The sequence below is a fragment of the Ranitomeya variabilis genome, chromosome 3 (assembly GCF_051348905.1).
Source record: "Ranitomeya variabilis isolate aRanVar5 chromosome 3, aRanVar5.hap1, whole genome shotgun sequence".
Classification (NCBI taxonomy): domain Eukaryota; kingdom Metazoa; phylum Chordata; class Amphibia; order Anura; family Dendrobatidae; genus Ranitomeya; species Ranitomeya variabilis.
Window position 1 is genome coordinate 486,725,182 of NC_135234.1, and position 22,370 is coordinate 486,747,551.

A 22,370-nucleotide genomic window follows, 5' to 3' on the forward strand; every position below is an offset into this window, starting at 1 on the left:
GAAGGGAAGTAGTGGCGTTTTGAAATGCAGACTTTGATGAATGGTCTGCAGGCGTCATGTTACGTTTGGAGAACCCCTGATGTGCCTAAACAGTAGAAACTCCCCACAAGTGACCCCATTTTGGAAAATAGACCCCCCAAGGAACTTATCTAGATGTGTGGTGTGCACTTTGGACTCCCAAGTGCTTCACAGAATTTTATAACGTAGAGCCGTGAAAATAAAAAATCATTTTTTTCCCCCCACAAAAATAAATTTTTAGCCCCCAATTTTTTATTTTCCCAAGGGTTACAGGAGAAATTAGACCCCCAAAGTTGTTCTGCAATTTTTCCTGAGTAAGCTTATGCCCCATATGTTTGGGTAAACCACTGTTTGGACACACGTCGGGGCTCGGGAGGGAGCACCATTTGACTTTTTGAACGCAAGATTGGCTGGAATCAATGGTGGCGCCATGTCGCGTTTGGGACCCCCTGATGTGCCTAAACAGTGGAAACCCCTCAATTCTAACCCCAACACACCCCTAACCCTAATCCCAACCCTAAGCATAACCCTAACCCTAACAGACCCCTAATCCCAAGCCTAACCCTAGCCCCAACACACCCCTAACCCTAATCCCAACCCCAACTCTAATCCCAACTCTAAGGTTTTGTGCCCACGTTGCGGATTTGTGTGCGGATTTTTCGGCAGTTTTTGAAAAAGCCGCAGGTAAAACACACTGCATTTACCTTCGGATTTCCTGTGGTTTTACACCTGCGGATTCCTATTGAGGAGCATGTGTAAAACGCTGTGGAATCCGATAAAGAATTGACATGCTGCGGAAAATACTACTGAGCGTTTTGCGCTGTATTTTCCGCACCATAGGAACAGCGGATTTGGTTTTCCATAGGTTTACATGGTACTGTACAACGCATGGAAAACTGCTGCGAATCCGCAGCGGCCAATCCTCTGCGGATCCGCAGCCAAATCTGCACCGTGTGCACATACCCTAATTCCAACCCTAATTCTAACCTTAATTGCAACCCTAACCCTAGTGGAAAAATAAAAATATATTTTCTTTATTTTATTATTTTCCCTACCTGTGGGGGTGATGAAGGGGGGGGGGGTTTATTTACTATTTTTTTTATTTTGATCACTGTGATACAACCTATCACAGTGATTAAAATGTACCTCGGGAATGAATGAATCTGCCGGCCGGAGGATTCGGCGGGCACACTGCGCATGCGCCCGCCATTTTGGAAGATGGCGGCGCCCATCGCTAAAGACCGCCGGCACCGGGAGGGACACCAGGACTCGGGAGGCACAGAGGGGGTGAGATCGGACAGGACGGGGGGCGGAGGACAGGACGGAGGGGAGAGGAGGGCTGACGGCGGCAGATCACCGCTGTCAGTCGGTGGCGGGTGTGGATCGGGGTCTCCAGCCATGGCCGATGATATTGCAGCATTGGCCATGGCTGGATTGTAATATTTCAGCAAGTTTGACTGGTGAAATATTACAAATTGCTCTGATTGGCTGTTGAAAGTGAAACAGCCAATCAGAGCGATCGTAGCCACATGGGGGAAAAGCCACCCCGCCTGGGCTGAAGTAGCACTCCCCCCTGTTCCTGTAGGTCAGGTGAAATTACAGTTAACCCTTTCACCCGTCCTGCAGGGACGCGATCATTCTGTGACACAGCATATGCGTCACAGGTCGGATTGGCACAGACTTTCATGACGCATACACTGTCACAGGTCGGGAAGGGGTTAAAAACGTCAGCTCGGCACGCAAAAAAATAAGCCCTCACCTGACCCCAGATCACAACAAATGGAGATGGTATTGGAAAATTGCGCATTTTTTTTTGCAAAGTTTGGATTTTTTTTTACCACTTAGATAAAACGTAACCTAGGCATGTTTGGTGTCCATGAACTCGCAATGACCTGGAGAATCAAAGTGGCCGGTAAGTTTTAGCATTTAGTGAACCTAGCAAAAAAGCCAAACAAAAAACAAGTGTGGGATTGCACTTTTATTGCAATTTCACCGCAATTGGAATTTTTTTTCCCATTTTCCAGTACACGACATGCTAAAACCAATTATGTCGTTGAAAAGTGCAACTTGTCCCGCAAAAAACAAGCCCTTACATGGCCAAATTGACGGAAAAATAAAGTTATGGCTCTGGGAAGGAGGGGAGCGAAAAACGAGAACGTAAAAACGGAAAAGGGCATGGTCATGAAGGGGTTAATATTAATGAGGGTATCTGCCTGATGAGGTTGAAAAAGAAAATTACATCACAATTCTTTTCTTTTTTTAATATATCTATATTTAGCTCTATGGATTTACCAAAACGCATTAATAACGTGCGTATTTTCAGCTGTGTTTTTCTGCCAAGAGATGCAGAAACCTTGCCGAAATTTCTGCAAGCAAATACACAACGTGCACACAGCCTTAAAAGTAAATCAGCAATTTTTCATTTTTCCAAAACCATTTACAAAACTTATTTTTTAGGGATCACATCACATTTGAGGTGAATTTGAGGGTCCTATATGACAGAAAATACCCAAAAGTGACACCATTCCAAAAACTGCACCCTTCAAGGTGATCAAAACCACATTCAATAAATATTAAGGCTATGTGCACACGTTGCAGATTCGGCTTAGGAATTTCTGGTGCGGATTCTGTCTCTCCTGGCAGAAAACGCACCTGCGGTTTTTTGTGTGGTTCCGCAGCGCTTTTTTGTGCGTTTTTCTTGCGGATTTGCTGCGTTTTTTACCCCTGCGGTTTTCTATAATGGAATGGGTACAAAAACGCTGCAGATTCACAAAAAAGAATTGACATGCTATTTCTTTAAAACCGCAGCGTTTCCGCAGCGGATTTTCTGCAAAGTGTGCACAGCATTTTTTTTTCTCATTGATTTACATTGTACTGTAAATCAATTGAGGATCTGCACCGTTTCTGCACCTCAAAAAACGCTGCGGATCCGCAGAGAATCCGCAATGTGTGCACATATCCTTAAACCCATTAGGTGCATCGTAGGTGATAACACCATGTGGTAGGTAAAAATGAAATTTTACTTTTTCCAACAAAAATGTTGGCTTAGCCACAAATTTTTCATTTTCACAAGGGTAACGGGGGAAAATGCGCCATACAATTTGTTCTCCAATTTCACGTGAATACACAGACACTCCATATGTGGTGGAAAAACTACGGTCTAGGTGCATGGCAGGGCTTAGAAGGGCAAGAGCACCATTTGACTTTTAGGCTATGTGCCCACGTTGCATTTTTTAAAGCGTTTTTGCTGTGATTTTACGCTGCGGAAATGCTTAAAAACGCATCCCATTATTTTTAATGGCATTCCGCAATTGTGCCCATGCTGCGTTTTTTTCCGCAGCGGAAACGCATCGCAAAAAAAAACGCAGCATGTTAATTAATTTTGCGGAATCACAGCGAATTTGTCGCTATAGAATTGCACTGGGACGCATGAAAAACGCAAGGAAAACACGACAAATACGTGAAAAAAACGGGAGCGGATTTCCTGGCAAGGGTGTCCGGTTTTGATGAGGAAATTCTGCTTAGATTCTGCAACGTGGGCACATAGCCTTAGAGTGCAAAGTTGGCTTGAATAGATAACGGACGCCATGTCTCATTTGCAGAGCCCCTTATGTGTCCAGTGTAAAACCCCCACAAGTGACTCCATTTTGTAAACTACACCCCTCAAGGAACTTATTTAGCAGTGTGATGAGCACCCTGTAACCACAGGTGGCTTACAGAATTTATAACGCTAAGGGTGGCACTGTTACTATTGGGGCAGTGGTGGGCTTATAAGGGGCAGTAAGGGCGGTGCTGGTATTGTTGGGGCACAGTGGTGGGCTTATCACTACAGGGGGCAGTAAGGGCGGCACCGGTACAGTTGGGGAACACTTTGGCATTCCTCCCAGTCAGTGACACTATCTCTGTGGGTATGAGGCTGAAGTTGGTTTCTAAAGGTACCTTCACACTAAGCGACTTTGCAGCGAGAACGACGACGATCCGTGACGTTGCAGCGTCCTGGATAGCGATCTCGTTGTTTGACACGCAGCAGCGATCTGGATCCCGCTGTGATATTGCTGGTCGGAGCTAGAAGTCCAGAACTTTATTTTGTCGCTGATCACCCGCTGTCCATCGCTGGATCGGCGTGTGTGACGCCGATCCAGCGATGTGTTTACTTGTAACCAGGGTAAATATCGGGTTACTAAGCGCAGGGCCGCGCTTAGTAACCCGATATTTACCCTGGTTACCATTGTACAAGTAAAAAAAAACCAGTACACTCACATTCTGATGTCTGTCACGTTCCCCGGCGTCCACAGGGTTACGCGCTGCTGCTCACAACTTCCTGCACGGACACTGTCAGCGCCGGCCGTAAGCAGAGCACAGCGGTGACGTCACCTCTGTGCTCTGCTTTACTGCCGGCGCTGACACATTCAGTGCAGGAAGCTCTGAGCAGCAGCGCGTAACCCTGTGGACGCCGATGGGGGATGTGACAGACATCAGAATGTGAGTATGTAGTGTTTTTTTTTTTAATTTTACAATGGTAACCAGGGTAAATATCGGGTTACTAAGCGCGGCCCTGCACTTAGTAACCCGATGTTTACCCTGGTTACCCGGGTGCTGCAGGGGGACTTCGGCATCGTTGAAGACAGTTTCAACGATGCCGAAGTCGTTCCCCTGATCGTTGGTCGCTGGAGAGAGCGGTCTGTGTGACAGCTCCCCAGCGACCACACAACGACTTACCAACGATCACGGCCAGGTCGTATCGCTGGTCGTGATCGTTGGTAAGTCGTTTAGTGTAACGGTACCTTTAGGCCCCTTTCACACATCAGTTTTTTGCCGTCAGTCGCAATCCGTCGAATTTTGGAAAAAAAACATGATCTGGTGACTGATGCCGCTGGATCCGTTTTTTTCTCATAGACTTGTATTAGCGATGGATAGCCTCACGTTTTATCCCTCATTCACTGGATCCGTTGAAAATTGCTGATCCGGAGACGACTGACAAAGTAACGTTTTTTGTCTCCGTTGAAAAAAAGGACAGAGACGTCGCCGTCTGCTAAAATGGAAGCCTATGGCGCCGGATTCCGTTTTTTTTTAACTGAGCATGCTCCGCTTTTTAGGATCCAATTAGCCAGATCAGCTAGTCAGATCAGTCGCATCAGTTTTTTACAATCTGAGACGGATCCGTCAAGCCAACAGATTGTGACTGACGGCAAAAAACTGATGCGTGAAAGGGGCCTAATTCGTCCAGTTTCTTATTCGGCAATTTTTTCTTCTGTTTTTTATAGGTGTGACAACAAATAATAAGCATCACAATAATAACAAACAATGCAGCGAGGTGCCCTGATGTGAATACCCTTAAAAAACCGCTACAAACATTATAAAACTGGCACAAAAATGGGCATCAAAGTGGACACAAAGGGCGTCAATGAAAGGGTTAAATAACTTTGGGCCACTGATATTACACTGCAGCCATATACACTCACTGGCCACTTTATTAGGTACACCTCTCCAACTTCTTGTTAACACTTAATTTCTAATCAGCCAATCACATGGCGGCAACTCAGTGCATTTAGGCATGTAGACATGGTCAAGACAATCTCCTGCAGTTCAAACCGAGCATCAGTATGGGGAAGAAAGGTGATTTGAGTGCCTTTGAACGTGGCATGGTTGTTGGTGCCAGAAGGGCTGGTCTGAGTATTTCAGAAACTGCTGATCTACTGGGATTTTCACGCACAACCATCTCTAGGGTTTACAGAGAATGGTCCGAAAAAGAAAAAAAATCCAGTGAGCGGCAGTTCTGTGGGCGGAAATGCCTTGTTGATGCCAGAGGTCAGAGGAGAATGGGCAGACTGGTTCGAGCTGATAGAAAGGCAACAGTGACTCAAATCGCCACCCGTTACAACCAAGGTAGGCCTAAGAGCATCTCTGAACGCACAGTGCGTCGAACTTTGAGGCAGATGGGCTACAGCAGCAGAAGACCACACCGGGTACCACTCCTTTCAGCTAAGAACAGGAAACTGAGGCTACAATTTGTACAAGCTCATCGAAATTGGACAGTAGAAGATTGGAAAAACGTTGCTTGGTCTGATGAGTCTCGATTTCTGCTGCGACATTCGGATGGTAGGGTCAGAATTTGGCGTAAACAACATGAAAGCATGGATCCATCCTGCCTTGTATGGAGCATCTTTGGGATGTGCAGCCGACAAATCTGCGGCAACTGTGTGATGCCATCATGTCAATATGGACCAAAATCTCTGAGGAATGCTTCCAGCACCTTGTTGAATCTATGCCACGAAGAATTGAGGCAGTTCTGAAGGCAAAAGGGGGTCCAACCCGTTACTAGCATGGTGTACCTAATAAAGTGGCCGGTGAGTGTAGAACAGGGAGCCGCACATCAAACCCAGGTCCCTCCAGCCTGGCGCAAATGGGTTCTGGGCATCAGAACTGGCATCAAAGTGGACAGACAGTCAATGTTGGCCATTTGAATAAGTAAGTGGAGTTTAAGGGGTTAAATGACTTTGGGCCACTGATCTCACACTAAGAATACGTAGATAGTGATGCTTCACCTCAAACCCAGGTCCCTCCAGCCTGGCCCAAATGGGTTCTGGGCATCAGAATTGGCATCAAAGTGGACAAACAGCCCATTTTCACAGATTTGAATAAGTGATGTTTTAAGGGATTAAATAACTTTGGGCCACTGATATCACACTGCAGCCATATAGAACAGGGAGCCCCACATCAAAACCAGGTCTCTTCAGCCTGGCCCAAATGGGTTCTGGGCATCCGAACTGGTATCAAAGTGGGCACTCGACTTTGGCCATTTGAATTACTGGTGTTTTTAAGGGGTTAAATGACTTTATTCCACTGATGTCACTTAGGATACACAGACAGTGATGCCCTCCATCAATCCCACGCTCCTCCAGCCTGGCCCAAATGGGTTCTGGGCAGCAGAATTGGCATCAAAGTGGGCAAACAGTCCATTTTCAAAGATTTGAATAAGTACCTGGTGTTTTTAAGGGGTTAAATGACTTTGGGCCACTGAAACCACAGTAAAAATACATAGATGTCATTAACCCCTTAAAAACATCAGTTATTCAAATCTGTGAAATGGGCTGTTTGCCCACTTTGATGCCAGCTATGATGCACACAACCCATTTGGGCCAGGCTGGAGGGCCCTGGGTTTGATGTGGGGCACCCTGTTCTATATGGCTGCGGGGTGAGACCAGGGGCCCAAAGGCATTTAACCCTTTCATTAACGCCCTTCGGTGCCCACTTTGATGCCCATTTTTGTAGCTGTAGGCTAAGTGTACTCCCATCAGGGCACCTCACTGCATTCTATGTTATTATTGTGATGCTTATTGTTTGTTGTTAAATCTATAAAAAACAGAAAAGAAAAAATTACCGAATAAGAAACCGACTCCAGCCTGGCTGTGTGGGACTAGTGCTGACACTGTACAGCAGCCGCCCGCCGCCATTCCACACTGCAGCCCCACAGCTGCCGAGCACAGACCGCGCTATGTCCGTGTCCCGGATATTGGTAGTGTTGATCCCGGCGGATGTTGCCGGTGTTCCCGCCGGATGTGGCCGGGTATACGCTGCAGCTTTTCTCTTCCCGTTCCAGCTTCCTCCCTTCGCTTTCTCGCAATGTTTGGTGACCTGAAGCGGCAGTGAACGTGTTACAGCCGAGCCCCGCCCCTCCAGCGTCACCACATATAGCCCATTACCCACAATCCTCTCTCTCTTCGCCATCTTAGCCGGCGCCATGAAGTAAGTCCGAACTCCATCCCGTGCTGTGTCCCGTGTGAATCTGCCGCCATCCTGCCCGCTGCTCCCGGTCCTCTCCGCTCCATGGCGGGCAGGTGGCGGCGCCGGCTCCTCCGGTCTCTGACCGCTCCTCATTTTGTGTTTGCAGGGTCGAGCTGTGCAGCTTCAGCGGCTACAAGATCTACCCGGGGCACGGGCGGCGGTACGCCAGGACTGACGGCAAGGTACGGCTGGCGATTGTGCCAGGGCTGCTGGGCGCCTGCTGCGGCCTCACATGTGTCCTGTATGGAGGGGAGATGGTCTGCATGGGGGGCGCTCCAGGGCTGGCACCGGCTTGTGGGCTGGGGGGCGCTCCAGGGCTGGCACCGGCTTGTGGGCTGGGGGGCGCTCCAGGGCTGGCACCGGCTGGGGGGCGCTCCAGGGCTGGCACCGGCTTGTGGGCTGGGGGGCGCTCCAGGGCTGGCACCGGCTTGTGGGCTGGGGGGCGCTCCAGGGCTGGCACCGGCTTGTGGGCTGGGGGGCGCTCCAGGGCTGGCACCGGCTTGTGGGCTGGGGGGCGCTCCAGGGCTGGCACCGGCTTGTGGGGTGGGTGATGCTCCAGGACTGGCACCGGCTTGTGGGGTGGGTGATGCTCCAGGACTGGCACCGGCTTGTGGGGTGGGTGATGCTCCAGGACTGGCACCGGCTTGTGGGGTGGGGGGCGCTCCAGGACTGGCACCGGCTTGTGGGGTGGGGGGCGCTCCTGGACTGGCACTGGCTTGTGGGGTGGGGGGCGCTCCTGGACTGGCACTGGCTTGTGGGGTGGGGGGCGCTCCTGGACTGGCACTGGCTTGTGGGGTGGGGGGCGCTCCTGGACTGGCACTGGCTTGTGGGGTGGGGGGCGCTCCTGGACTGGCACTGGCTTGTGGGGTGGGGGGCGCTCCTGGACTGGCACTGGCTTTGGGCATTGTGGGAGATGCTTCTGGACTGGTACTAAATTGTGTGGCGCTCCAGGACTGGCACCGGCTTTGGGGGGGTGCTCCGGGTATCTAGCACTACTGTCGTCTCTGCTACATCTGTGTAACGTGGCCTCTGTTCTCATCAGGTGTTCCAGTTCCTTAATGCAAAATGCGAGTCTGCGTTCCTGTCCAAGAGGAATCCGCGTCAGATCAACTGGACGGTCCTGTACCGGAGGAAGCACAAGAAGGGGCAGTCGGTATGTGCTGCGCAGGCGGTGCCCGTGTACCTGTTAGGCCTAACACGCAGTGACGTGACTGCTGCTCTCTGGCTCCATAACGCTGTGTGCAGACCCCTCCATATACACTGGACCCTTCTCCCAGCTCCCCATTATACAGGAGTGCTCGGCCCAATGCTCCGGAGCTCTAAGCTGCTGCTCTGCGCTGATCACCAGGGTCAGGGACGGTCTGTAGGTCACTGTACACATTAGATGACTGGCTGAGCCTGCAGCTAAAAGAACAGCGCTCCACACATTGACACATTTTGTAAGTTTGTCTAGTGCATGAAGGTGTAAGCAGGCCGCAGAATTTCTCCTGTTAGAAATGGCGTGGTCTGTTATGCTTGTTGGGTATTTAAAGGGAAAATGTCAGCAGGTTTACCTGATAAAAGACCACCACTTTTAGGCCTGATATACAGCATTCTATAATGCTGTATATATGCCCCAATCAAGACAAGAGAAAGACCTTCTATTATGGTCCGGTCTGAGGGGTTTTGCTGGTCTTGGTCCGTTGCCTCCCTCTTTCTTGCTTCGTGTGGATGACTCCTCCCTATGTCATACACTAAGGGTACTGTCACACCGTGCAATTTTCGTCGCTACGACGGCACGATCCGTGACGTCGCAGCGTCGTATGAGTATCGCTCCAGCGTCGTAGACTGCGGTCACACTTTGCAATCACGGCGCTGGAGCGATGCCGAGGTTCGCTGGTAACCAGGGTAAACATCGGGTTACTAAGCGCAGGGCCGCGCTTAGTAACCCGATGTTTACCGTGGTTACCAGCGTAAAAGTAAAAAAAAAACAAACCGTACATACTCACCATGTGATGTCCGTCAGGTCCCTTGCAGTCTGCTTCCTGCTCTGACTGAGTGCAGCCGTACAGTGAGAGCAGAGCGCAGCGGTGATCACCGCTGTGATCTGCTCTCACTTTCCGGCCGGCGCTCACAGTCAGAGCGGGAAGCAGACCGCAAGGGACCTGACGGACATCACATGGTGAGTATGTACGGTTTGTTTTTTTTTTTACTTTTACGCTGGTAACCACGGTAAACATCGGGTTACTAAGCGCGGCCCTGCGCTTAGTAACCCGATGTTTACCCTGGTTACCAGCGAACGCATCGCTGGATCGCTGTCACACACAACGATCCAGCGATGACAGCGGGAGATCCAGCGACGAAAGAAAGTTTCAAACGATCTGCTACGACGTACGATTCTCAGCAGGGTCCCTGATCGCTGCTGCGTGTCAGACACTGCGATATCGTAACGATATCGCTAGAACGTCACGAATCGTACCGTCGTAGCGATCAAAATTGCACTGTGTGACAGTACCCTAAGTCTCCCCAGCATCGCGCTCCTGCTTCTCTGTTCTGCAGTTGGCATGCGCTGGGCTCTTTGACCTTTCCCTGCGGACTGCAATACTTTGCTCTGGTCAGGGCAGAGGAGAGTGATGCCAGGGAGACTGTGTGGATGACGTAGGGAATAGTCATCCACACGAAGCAAGAAGGGAGGTGCTGGATCAAGACATCAAAACCACTTACACCCGATCGCCCAGCAAGTGGGATGTAATAAAAGGTCTTGTCTTGCAGGTTGGGTTGGGGGCAGATATACAGCATTATAGAATGCTGTATATCAGGCCTGAAAGGTGATGGTTGTATTTCATACTAGTGATGAGCGAGTGTACTCATTGCTTGGGTTTTTCCGAGCACGCTCGGGTGGTCTCCGGGCATTTGTGACTGCTCGGAGATTTAGTTTTCATTTTTGCAGCTGCATGATTTGCGACTATTAGCCTGCTTGATTACATGTGGGGATTCCCTAGCAACCAGGCAACCCCTACATGTACTCAGCCTGGCTAGTAGCTGTAAATCATGCAGCTGTGTCAACAAAAACTAAATCTCCGAGCAGTCACAAATGCCCAGAGACCACCCGCCCGAGCGTGCGCTGGGAAAACCCGAGCAACGAGTACACTCGCTCATCACTAATACTGACCAAACCTGGTGACAGGTTCACTATAACTGCTTTATTGTATTAAGGACTTGTCTTATTTTCCTGGGTTGCCATTTTGGTAAATATTTCTAGAACATCTTGTCTTATAACTCTGTCGTACCATTGGTCTTATTTGGAAAAGAAGATGTATACTCTGGCATTAGTGTCTTCCTTAAAAATCCATATTTGAAAATGCAAAACCTGGATGCATGTCCTTAACCCTAGAACGCATACCTGGGGCCTCGCAGGCCTGCCAGGTTACTTGTTTTCTATTTTCTGTAAAAGTACTTTAGTTAGAATTTTGAAAATCTAGGTAATCCTCAGGTATATAGTTAGTAATTTCCAGTTATTCATATATTCTTATGTTAGACATTTTGGGTATAACAACCTTTTTTTGGGACCACCCCATATTCACGCACCTGGGGCCTTTTTAGGCCTGTACTAGGTTTACATGTGAGACTCAGTCTTTTTGCCTGTATTGTTGCTGGGGAAGAACTTTTATGACTCTGCTATTGCTGGGAAGAGTGTGGATTCTGCATGACAACATAAAAATAATAAAAATAAGAAGAAAAAAAAAGAATAAAAATATTACAATGGATAATTACTTTACCAATTTTGAAATGGCCAACTTTTTGCTTCAAAAGCAACTTACACTTATTGGTACTATGAGGCCAAACCGCCGCGAAATTCCTCCAATCATGAAGCACAATGCACAGCGAACAATCTACGAGAGTGTATTCGGTTTCTGCAATCAAGCAACAATGGTGTCCTATAAAGCCAAGAAAGAAAAATCCGTGATATTACTGAGTACAATGCATCATGATGGAAGTATTGACACCAATGACAGGAAAAAAAACCTGAAATCATACTGCATTATAATAAGACAAAAGGAGGTGTCGACAAGATGGACGAAATGATTGGAGAGTATTCGTGCAAAAGGCAGACTAAACATTGGCCTGTTGCCCTTTTTTCCAATATCCTTTGTGTCTGTCAGCCCTCAATAGCTACATTGTTTATTGTCAAACTAATCCAGAATTCCATGCCAACAGGAAAGACAAGAGACGTCTATTTTTGACAGAACTTTGTTATGAACTTTTGATGCCAACTATGATGGAGAGAAGTAGCATGATATGCTTATCAAGGCAAATTACGGAGGCAATGATCCGATGTGGAATACGCTTTCTGGAACATCCAGAGCAAAGAGAAAAAAAAAAGAAAGCGCTGCTATATTTGTCCAGCAAAGAAGGAAAGAAAATCGGAGCGTTTCTGTTCTACTTGCGGACAAAATGTATGCAAGGAACATTCAGCCGAAAAAATAATATGCGAGAATTGTCGGGGGAATATGTAAAGTTACAAATAAATATTCCTGCACCAAGTTTGCTACAACCAAAAAATGTTTTCATAAAAAAATTGCATATAGAATGCCTATATTTGGCGTGCCCGTTTACTTACTTTTTTGTTGTTTTATGCACATAATTATGTTTTTAAATATACACATCTTAGGCTGTGTTCCCAGTAGCGTTGGGGTCCGCCAGGAGGGGATCCGTAATGGATCTGACCTCCTGGTAACTCCAGCTAAGGCTGCCGGAATGGTGTGATTCCGCCAGCCTTAGCTGGGGTCACCAGGAGGTCAGATCCATTACGGATCCCCTCCTGGCGGACCCCAGCGCTAGTTGGAATGCATCCTTACCTTGCAATTGTAAAATAAATTTTGAAAAGTATTTTTATTTGAGTTATTCCGTGTTATTTGCACACAGGCCTAAAAGGCCCCAGGTGCGTGAATATGGGGTAGTCCCAAAAAAAGGTTGTTATACCGAAATGCCTATAACATAAAAATATACGAACAACTGGAAATTACTAACAACTATATACCTGAGGAATACCTAGAGTTTCAAAATTCTAACTAAAGTAATTTTACAGAAAATAGAAAACAAGTAACCTGGCAGGCCTGCGAGGCCCCAGGTATGTGTCCGCCAGCCTTAGCTGGGGTCACCAGGAGGTCAGATCCATTACGGAATCCCCTCCTGGCGGACCCCTGCGCTAGTGGGAATGCATCCTTACTGTGCAATAAACTTTGAAAAGTATTTTTATTTGAGTTATTCCATAATTGTAAACAGGCCTAAAAGGCCCCAGGTGCGTGAATGTGTAGATTTCTATAGGTATGCGTTCTAGGGTTAATCATTGGCTTTGCAGTTTATGAAGTATGGAGCAGGGGATCGTGTTTTCTTGAATATTTCAATAAAATATGTATTTTTATGGAAGACCCTGATGCTGGAATATATCTGCTTTTCATTTCTCTGGTGCATCTCAGCTTCTGTGCCTCGGATCTCTATCTGGGTGAGCAGACAACAGAGGTTTCCTCCTCCCTTTTTACTATTGGTCTTGCTTCTCCCAGAAATTTGTGAATAAATTAAGTTAGCACTTGGTGTCTACCATGTGACAGTGTCCAGTGAGTGACTTGCACCTCTGACATACTCTTCCAGGAAGAAGAACCAAACTGGAACGTTGTAGAATTCTAAGGCATGATGGTCCTTAACTTTTAACTTATGGATTTCACTATAGAATGCAAATATTTCCTAAATCAATATCTGATGATTTGATAAGTTCTGTGATTTCTAAGGCATTTTCTTTATTTCTGTATTTGTTTTTATAAAGTTGTTTGGTTTGTTAAAGCAGACAATGGGTTGATTTAATACTTGCTGATTTTATCCTCCTTTAGGAAGAAGTCCAGAAGAAACGTACACGCCGTGCTGTAAAGTTCCAGAGAGCGATTACTGGTGCCTCTCTGGCTGAAATTATGGCCAAGAGAAACCAAAAGCCTGAAGTGCGAAAGGCTCAGCGGGAACAAGCGATCAGGTAAAGCTGCTCACTAACATGAGCCAAATTGAGAGTTCGGTCAGCAGCTCTCTCCTGACTCCCCATACATTGGGGCGCTCAATTCGGCCAGAATCATCTGTCAGCTGCTCATCTCCATGCAGCACAATGTATCAGACTATTTAGAATCCAGCCGCCGATATACATCTGTACTGTCAGAGGCCACCAGGCACCTTAGATGTTTGGCTGATCTAATGTGTTTGGAGTCTTGTTGTAACTTCTACACCAAAATTAATTGTTGCATTAATCCTCACCAGATTGTATGATTTGTGCTGAATTCTATTGTAAAGATAGTCAGATTTCATGATGTCTGATTCATCTGCTCTAAAATGTTAAAGCGAACCTGACAGCAGTCTTGGCCGATATAAGATGTGGCCACTGCCTTTCAGGGCTGATAATACAGCATTCTATAATGCTGTAGATAAGCCCTCGGTCTGACCTGAAAGATAAGAAAAATAGGTTTTATTATACTCACCTGGGGGGCAGTCCGGTCCTATGGGTGTCGCAGTTCTGGGTCTGGCGCCTCCCATCTTCTTGCGATGCCGCCCTCCTGTTGCTTCATCACTCCCCGGCATCGCGCTCCTGCGCTGGCGTACTTCTCTGCCCTGCTGAGGGCAGAGCAAAGTACTGCAGTGTGCGGGCGCCGGGAAATGTCAGAGGCCAGCGCAATGCAGTACTTCACTGTGCCCTAAACAAGGCGGATAAGTGTGCCTGCGCAGGAGAGCGATGCCGGGGAGTGATGAAGCAACAGGAGGGCGGCATCGCAAGAAGATGGGAGGACCTGGACCTATAGAATGCTGTAGATAGCCCTGAAAGGCAGTGGCCGCATCTTATATCTGCCAAAACTGCTGATGGGTGCGCTTTAAGTCTGCAGTCACTTTGTGTGACTGCAGACTTTTGAAGCTCGCGTGCGCTGTAGGGATTCGCCGCTGCGCTTACACTTGTGTGGAGCAAGGCCATGCCCACTATACTGCTTCTGCCGATGAGTATCCATGTCACATACTTTACCGCCATTCCTGGCTCAGAAACCAGCAAATCCTCAATGCGTACACTGGGGGGGGGATACAGATATGTGCAGTCAGTGACTGCACACTTCTCACTTTAGACCAGACAACCCCTTTAATCCTCCTGGAACTACAACTGTACAAGTTTCAGAGGCTGAGTCCCTACAACGAACCACGTATGGTAGTGTATAGAGAAATGGTAAAGCTTGTCAGTCTGATCATACAATCCAGGAGCAATTACTACGGAATAGTGCTACAGAGTTCTAGGAAATCAAGCTCCACTACTGTTTAATGGTGAATTGAAGTACTTCCTAACCAGAGATAATAGTCAGAAAAATAAGTTGTTGTTTTTTTTTTTTGTTTTTTTTTTAAGATTGAGCAGCAAAAAAGAAAACATTTCCTACTAATTAAAACTTTGGCGTAAATTGGAGGGTCAACATCACAAATTGTAATGTACGAAGTTAGAATATGGAGGCAATAGCTCTGTTTTTCTGCAGTAGGTGTATTCTACACACAGCTTTACACAACACTGCTGTATGCACACTTCCATGTCCTGCAGCATTAGTGATGTGCGGATCCTGGAAGGAGCAGAGGAGAAAGCTATCAGATCAGTGTAGAGCAAGAAGATTTCCCCAAATTGTGAAAGTGCTTTTTAGGCTATATGCACAGGTTTTGGAGCAGAAACTCTGCAAACCCTCCTCAAACTTCTAGTTTATGTTCTAAAAAGACTGCACACACTACTGTATTGTATGTGAAATTCAGTAATTGATTAGGGGATATTCTCATCTTGCACACAGATGGTATAGGTGCAGCTTTTGCCCATCTTTTAATTGCATTCTTAAAACCAATTCACACTTGTGTAATAAGTGCACTATGTACATGCTCATTATTGACCAGTGTTGGGGAGTTGGAAGTCAAGGAAATTGAGGAGTTTGAGGTTTGGCTTACTGACTCCACAGCCCTGCGTTTTGGATGCAGCTCACTTGTGCTGTGTCCGGACCGGAGCATTCTACAATACAAGCAGTGGCTGGGATTTGTAGACATCCCATGCCCACCGTGTTTCTATTTGAGGCTGCGTAAACGCACAAGCCGCGTTGGTTTACAAGCCAGTAACTGATGCGGTAATCATTCGGATTTATATGCGTGATTGAACACCGTTTTGGATGCATCTGAAGCAATGCTATTTCCGGATAGTGTAAAGAGCTTTGAGAAGCCACAATGTTGGTGCAGTGCGAGGCTACGCTATAACTTTGTGACGTTTTAGTCTTGTCATTTTCGCCCAGCTCTAAGCATGGCAACCCCTGCTCGGCAGCATTTCTTGCGCTATGAGGCACACAGGCATGTACGGCGTGTCTGACCCACCAGATTCATTGAGGCTTGTCTCTTAATGAGTCCTGAGCGTTTGCCTCCTCAAGACAACATAAAAATATCTGGCCCAAAGTCCATAAAGCTGGGTTGTAGAATTCCTATCGATCCACATGGTGAGAGCACTTTGTTCACACATGGCTGTACCGCAGTGTCTTGTGAGTTTGGATTAATTTTTTTTTAGACTATTCCTGCCTTCCACGTGAAGGCTTTAACTGCTGCTAATCCTTTATTTTTTATTTTTTTTTTATTGTCTTTTTGAGTTTCAAACAGAAAATTCAGTGAGTTATTCTTTTTCAGGGCTGCCAAAGAAGCAAAAAAGGCTAAGCAAGCATCCAAAAAGCCTGTTCCTGTCAAGGTGAGTGTGTATGGTGAGGATATTTCAGTCATGATATAGGCAGCATGGTGGCTCAGTGATTAGCACAGCAGCCTTGCAGCGCTGGAGTCCTGGGTTCAAATCCCACCAAGGACAAACATCTGCAAGGAGTCTGTAAGTTCTCCCCATGTAAAATAAAGATTATTATCTGATACCACAGGTAATGTCTAGTGATGAGCGAATATACTTGTTACTCGAGATTTCCCATGCTCGGGTGTCCTCCGAGTATTTGTAAGTACTCGGATTTAGTTTTCATTGCCGCCAGCTTGATTACATGTGGGCATTTCCAGGCAACCCCTACATGTACTTATGCTGGCTAACAGATGTAAATCATTCAGTTGCGGCGATGAAAACTAAATCTCCGAGCACTAAAAAATACTCAGAGGACACCCGAGCATGCACGGGAAATTTCGAGTAATGAGCATATTCTCATCACTAGTATTGTCTATGAAGTGCTTAGTGTTGGTCGTTTTAGCTTTCAAAGGGAGTCTATCAGACGAAATAACTGTTCAAACCAAGCACAGGAGCTGGGTTCACTTTTTGGCAAGGCCAAACAGTTCAGGGCATCTTTCTATCTACATGTATCTTTGCTGTTGGCTCAGCTAAACCAGTCGCCTCTTTAAGGCACCGCATAACCCACTATTTTCTTGCTGCTTCTCGTACACAAGAGAATAAGCCTGAAGTTGCCTTTCAGCCTCTGAATGTGTGTGTGTGTAACGTTGGCATATGTAAAACCTAGATATCTAGCTGCTGGTTCCCACATACATGTAGACAACCTGCATATGTGTATTTGAGCCTCTATAACATGACTTGGTGATCTGGAGACTAAAGAACTAATATTTTTTATTTTATTTTTTATTTTTTTTCAGGCACCAGCAAAGTCTGCATCTAAACAGAAGGTTGCCAAGAATGTGAAGATGCAGGCTCCCCGTGTTGGTGGAAAGCGCTAAGCATTGTTACACTTGGACATGCTAATAAACTGTTTGTGAAAAATCTGAGACTTGGTGTGTGTGCTGCCATGTTACCACATTGTGAAATATGTAAATTCTCATGTAATATCCCTTTCTTGCAATTTTTACAGTGAATTATTGGTTTATATTGATAGATCTCCAGCTATTTACCCTCAACTGAGCACCACAGAGCAGTCAACCTTGCATATGGCTGTAGACTGGCATGGTCCTCTGCTTCTATGGGCTTTGGGAACATTGTCCACATTACCCCCTTCACGACATATATTTACATTGTCCCTGACTCTGAACCTCCATCTTTCCCTACACATGACCGCTGATTTTATCAGCTGCCATGTATGCCATAACAGCCGTTGGTGAAGCGGTTAACCTGTTTGAATCCCGCTGTCAATCTGACAGTGGGATTTACCACGCACCAACAGGGCACACCTTTTTTTTTTTCCCCAGCGGTGCACCCGTGATGTGATCAGTGTGTGGATGGGTTGTCATGACAGCTGGGGGTCTGCCGATGGGCATCATTACAGTACTCCTGTTCATGTCTGCTTGTGGCCAGCGTTAATAGCAGATTGTGAATTTGCTGTACATAGCAGTGCTAAAGCACTGCTAGTTATAGCACAAGTGACTGGACAATCGCAGCTTCAAGTCTCCTAAGGGTATGTGTCCACGTTCAGGAAACGCTGCGTTTTTGACGCAGCGCTGAGCCGCAGCGTCAAAAACGCAGCGTCCTGATGTTACAGCATAGTGGAGGGGATTTAATGAAATCCCGTCTCCACTGTGCATTAAAAAACGCATGCGTTTTTCCAGAACGCAGCATGTTGCTACAATGAGCAGAACACGCAGGAACACCGCAGGTGACCTGCCAGTGACCTCAGGTGCATTTTTGGTCAGGATTTTACCTGCATAAAATCCTGACCAAAGCCTGAAGCAAACCTGACCGTGGACACATACCCTAAGGCTATGTTTCCACGGTCAGGAAACATAGTGCTTTGGATGCAGCGAACACACTGCCCCGCTCAAAGCGCTGCCCCTTTTTGTACGCGCGGTGATTCTGCCTGTGCTCATTGGCTAGGAGGCGGTGACTCCACCTGTGCTCATAGACTGGGTTATTTATCTTGGAGACAGAGCATCTCCGCAAGGTAAATAGACCTGCTGCGGTCTAGAAAGACGCACTGCATGTGTGTAAACGCAGGGCCGCTGGATGCAGCCGTGCGCACATAGTGGAGACGGGATTTCATAAAAATACCCTCCACCATGCTGTAACATCTGGACGCTGCGGATGTACGCAGCTTCCAATCTGCAGCAAATCCAGATGTATTACGCCATGTGGAAACATACCCTCAGGCTAAGCACACGTTGAGTAAGGGTATGTGTTTGCTTCAGGCTTTGGTCAGGATTTTATGCAGGTAACATCCTGACCAAAAATGCACCTGAGGTCACCTGCGGTGTTCCTGCGTGTTTTGCTCATTGTAGCAACATGCTGCGTTCTTAAAAAACGCAACGCATATGCGTTTTTGCGGGAAAAACGCATGCGTTTTTAAATGCACAGTGGAGACGGGATTTCATTAAATCCTCTCCACTATGCTGTAGCATCTGGACACTGCGTTTTTGACGCTGCGGCTCAACGCTGCTTCAAAACCGCAGCGTTTCCTGAACGTGGACACATACCCTAACAGTTCTCCAGCTCTTGGCAGGAAAAATGTAGAACTTTTTTTACTGATTTGATTTAATTCAATGGGCAAAAATGCACAGAAATGACATGCAGCAGATTATTTTCTGCAAGTCAAAAATATTCAACATATGCATAACACTTCAGACTTCTCATTTACTTTGCTGGCATTAGGATTGCTTCCGGTTTATCTAGAAAATCTGCAACATGGGGTATGTTCCCACAGCCAGGAATCAGCTGTGCTTTGGATGCAGCATATGTCCGCTCTGTCCAAAGTGCTGCTGGCTTTTGAACGCAGGTGATTCTGCATGTGTTTGCTGAACCGGACAAAGTAACACTGGGTGGTAAGAGATACCTGTGAATGTCAACATTTTTAATAGGCCCCCTTGTATTTGTTTAATCACTAGGATAGGCCTAAGAAAATAAAATCTAGCACCAAGAAGAACAGAGGATGTGTGCTATGTAAAACTCAACTGGCCGAAAAAACTCTGTTCAGACTGTATTCACAAGACAATTAGTGAGGAGACCCCAGCCTATGCCTCAGGGCTGAGGTGGAAGGCACCCCATTTTAAAAAAAACCTTGGGAAGTATCTTCTGAATCTGACGTTTCCCCATTATCAGAAGAGGAATGTCACTGTGAATCCTCATCCTTGGACCGTGAAATGTGGGCATTATTTTTCCCTTCACCATGACAGCACCGCACATGAGAGATGGCATCCGCCCCCAGGAACAGGAAACCTGCAGCAGAGATAAAAGAATGGGGTGGCCACTCTCTCCTCAGTTTGGTTTCCTGTTCCTGCAGGTGGACGCCTGTTGCAGAGCTCCTACCTCCGGAGGGATCCCCCTCTGATGATTCCGGTCTGGAGGCCGAGGTCCGCGCGGGGGGGGGGGGAAGGGGGGCAGCCATGCTCGGCGGCACTGCGTGCGGTGCTGTCCGGGTGGAGGGCTGCTGTGCCGCGCCTGTTTTCCCCTCGTTGGACTCCCGGCGACCGCTCTGGGCAGGAGGCAGGTCCGGGGGATAGGGGGCGTGTCCTTCACCGACGCCGGCCGCCGAAGTGAAGGATGACGACTTCCGGTCGCGCCGGAAGTGACGTCACACACCGAAGGAGCCGGTGTGCTGGACACTTCCGGGCGGAAGCTGTTCCAGAGGCGCGCACACCGCTCCTATATAATAGCAACCGAGAAAATCGCTGGTTCTCTACAGCAAGCAGTCTGCCTGCTAAGATGACCGAACCAGCGATGGATCCAGAGATGCCTGCGTCCAGAATGTCTGAGGAGGCACAAGCTACCGCGGTATCCGGGGTCCTGGAGGGGTGAGTGTCTTTGTAAGGCAAACCACACATACTGATACCCTGTATACGGTCTTTTAGGGAAGAAAAGCCACCTCCAAACAAAAGAATAGGGTTTGTCCACTATGTAAGGAAACACTCCCTAGGCTATATAGCAAGAGAATCTGCCAGGCCTGTATAGACAAGACAGTTGCAGAAGAATCATCTTCCTTATTACAGAATATTAAAACAATAATACGGGAAGAAGTTAAATCTACGGTTAAAGAGCAGCTGAAACATCATGCAGCAAAAGAAACCCACCCTCCCCCAGCAAGTGAACAGGGGTCGGACATAGATTCAGGGGATGAACCGGGAGCATTAACCCCCTCTGATGCCTCAGACTTAGACTCCTCGGATGAGGAATATGGCCACCCGTATTTCTAGTCAGAGGATATTGGGAAACTGCTCAAACTCGTTAGAGCAACTATGGGGGTAGAAACCCCAAAGGAGCCGCGGTCAATTCAAGACACCATGTTCAGTAACTTGGAGGAGAAAAAGCGTAAGGTTTTCCCCTTCCATGATAATATAGTTAATTTAATCAAAAAAGAATAGAAAAAGCCCAATAAAAAGATGTCCATCCCTCAAGCTTTAAAACGCAAGTACCCCTTTGATGAATAGGTCTGTGGAAAGTGGGAAAAAGCTCCTAAATTAGACGCTGCCATAGCCAGCACCTCTAAAGGGGTAGCATTGCCATTCGAGGATATGGGAGCCCTAAAGGACCCCCTCGACAAGAAAGCAGATGCCTTTCTAAAATCGGCTTGGGAGGCATCAACATGGTCATTCAAACCCCGGGTTGCTGCCACTTGCACGGCACGTGCTATGGTCAAGTGGTTAGAGGAGTTAAGTGACCAAATCAAAAATAAGTGCCCATGAGAAAGACTACTGGAGGCATTGCCCTCCATACAAGGCGCCGCAAAATTCCTGGCAGATGCCTCAATTGATTCCGTCAGAAGTGCCGCACGTGCTTGTGCATTATCCAACTCGGGTCGTAGAGCATTGTGGCTGAAAAACTGGACGGCTGACTTCCAATCGAAGGTCAAACTCTGTGGGGTACCCTGTGAAGGGCAATATCTTTTTGGTAAAGCTCTAGCCGAGATTCTTGAAAAGGCGTCAGACAAGAAGAAGCGATTCCCACCTCCTTCCTTTCCTAGGCGCCGATGGGAGACCTCTCGTTCGTCCTTTCGGGGATCTGGCTACAGAGGGGCCCGTGGCCGTTCAGATGACAGGTCTGGACGAGGCAGACCTTGGAGAGATCAAAAGGAAAAAGGATTCCTTTTCAACAAGCCTCCCCCTAAGTCTGATCCCAAACACCAATGACGCCAGGATTCCAGTGGGGGGAAGACTCCGATGGTTTGTCCACCACTGGGCAGCACTGCCGACTTCTCAATGGATAACCAACTTATTGTCAGAAGGTCTAAAATTAAAATTCTCCAGCCTCCCACCAAATCGTGTGACAATGACCCAAGTGGCGGAAAAAAATCAGGCCACGCTAGAAAGAGAAGTTCATCTCCTCATTCAAAAGGAGGTATTAGTAAAGGTTCCTCATCAAGAAATAGGAACAGGGTTCTACAGCACCTTGTTCCTAACGCCGAAACCAGACGGCTCGTTGAGAGTGATATTCAACTTGAGGGCTTTAAATCATTATATTCAAATAGAGAAATTCAAAATGGAGACTCTAAGAACGGCGGTAAAAGTACTCAACCCAAACTGTTATATGGCAGTAATCGATCTTACAGATGCTTACTACCATGTGCCAATCGCTGTCCAACACCAGCAATATCTGAGACGTGGTAAACCTCGGGAAAACCCCCACCCACCTACACTATCAATGTCTTCCC

The 22,370-nt window shown here is 47.3% G+C and overlaps 1 protein-coding gene across 1 annotated transcript; it reads left to right on the forward strand.

Annotated features, from left to right (window-relative positions):
* The first annotated feature begins 7,686 nt into the window (after nt 1–7,686).
* RPL24 (ribosomal protein L24) lies at nt 7,687–17,563 on the forward strand. The gene is made up of 6 exons (XM_077296770.1): nt 7,687–7,764; nt 7,910–7,985; nt 8,846–8,956; nt 13,671–13,807; nt 16,495–16,552; nt 17,440–17,563. Exons 1-6 carry the CDS (start codon nt 7,760–7,762, stop codon nt 17,518–17,520), a joined length of 468 nt encoding a protein of 155 aa, XP_077152885.1. The 5' UTR covers nt 7,687–7,759; the 3' UTR covers nt 17,521–17,563.
* Nucleotides 17,564–22,370: the final 4,807 nt, after the last annotated feature.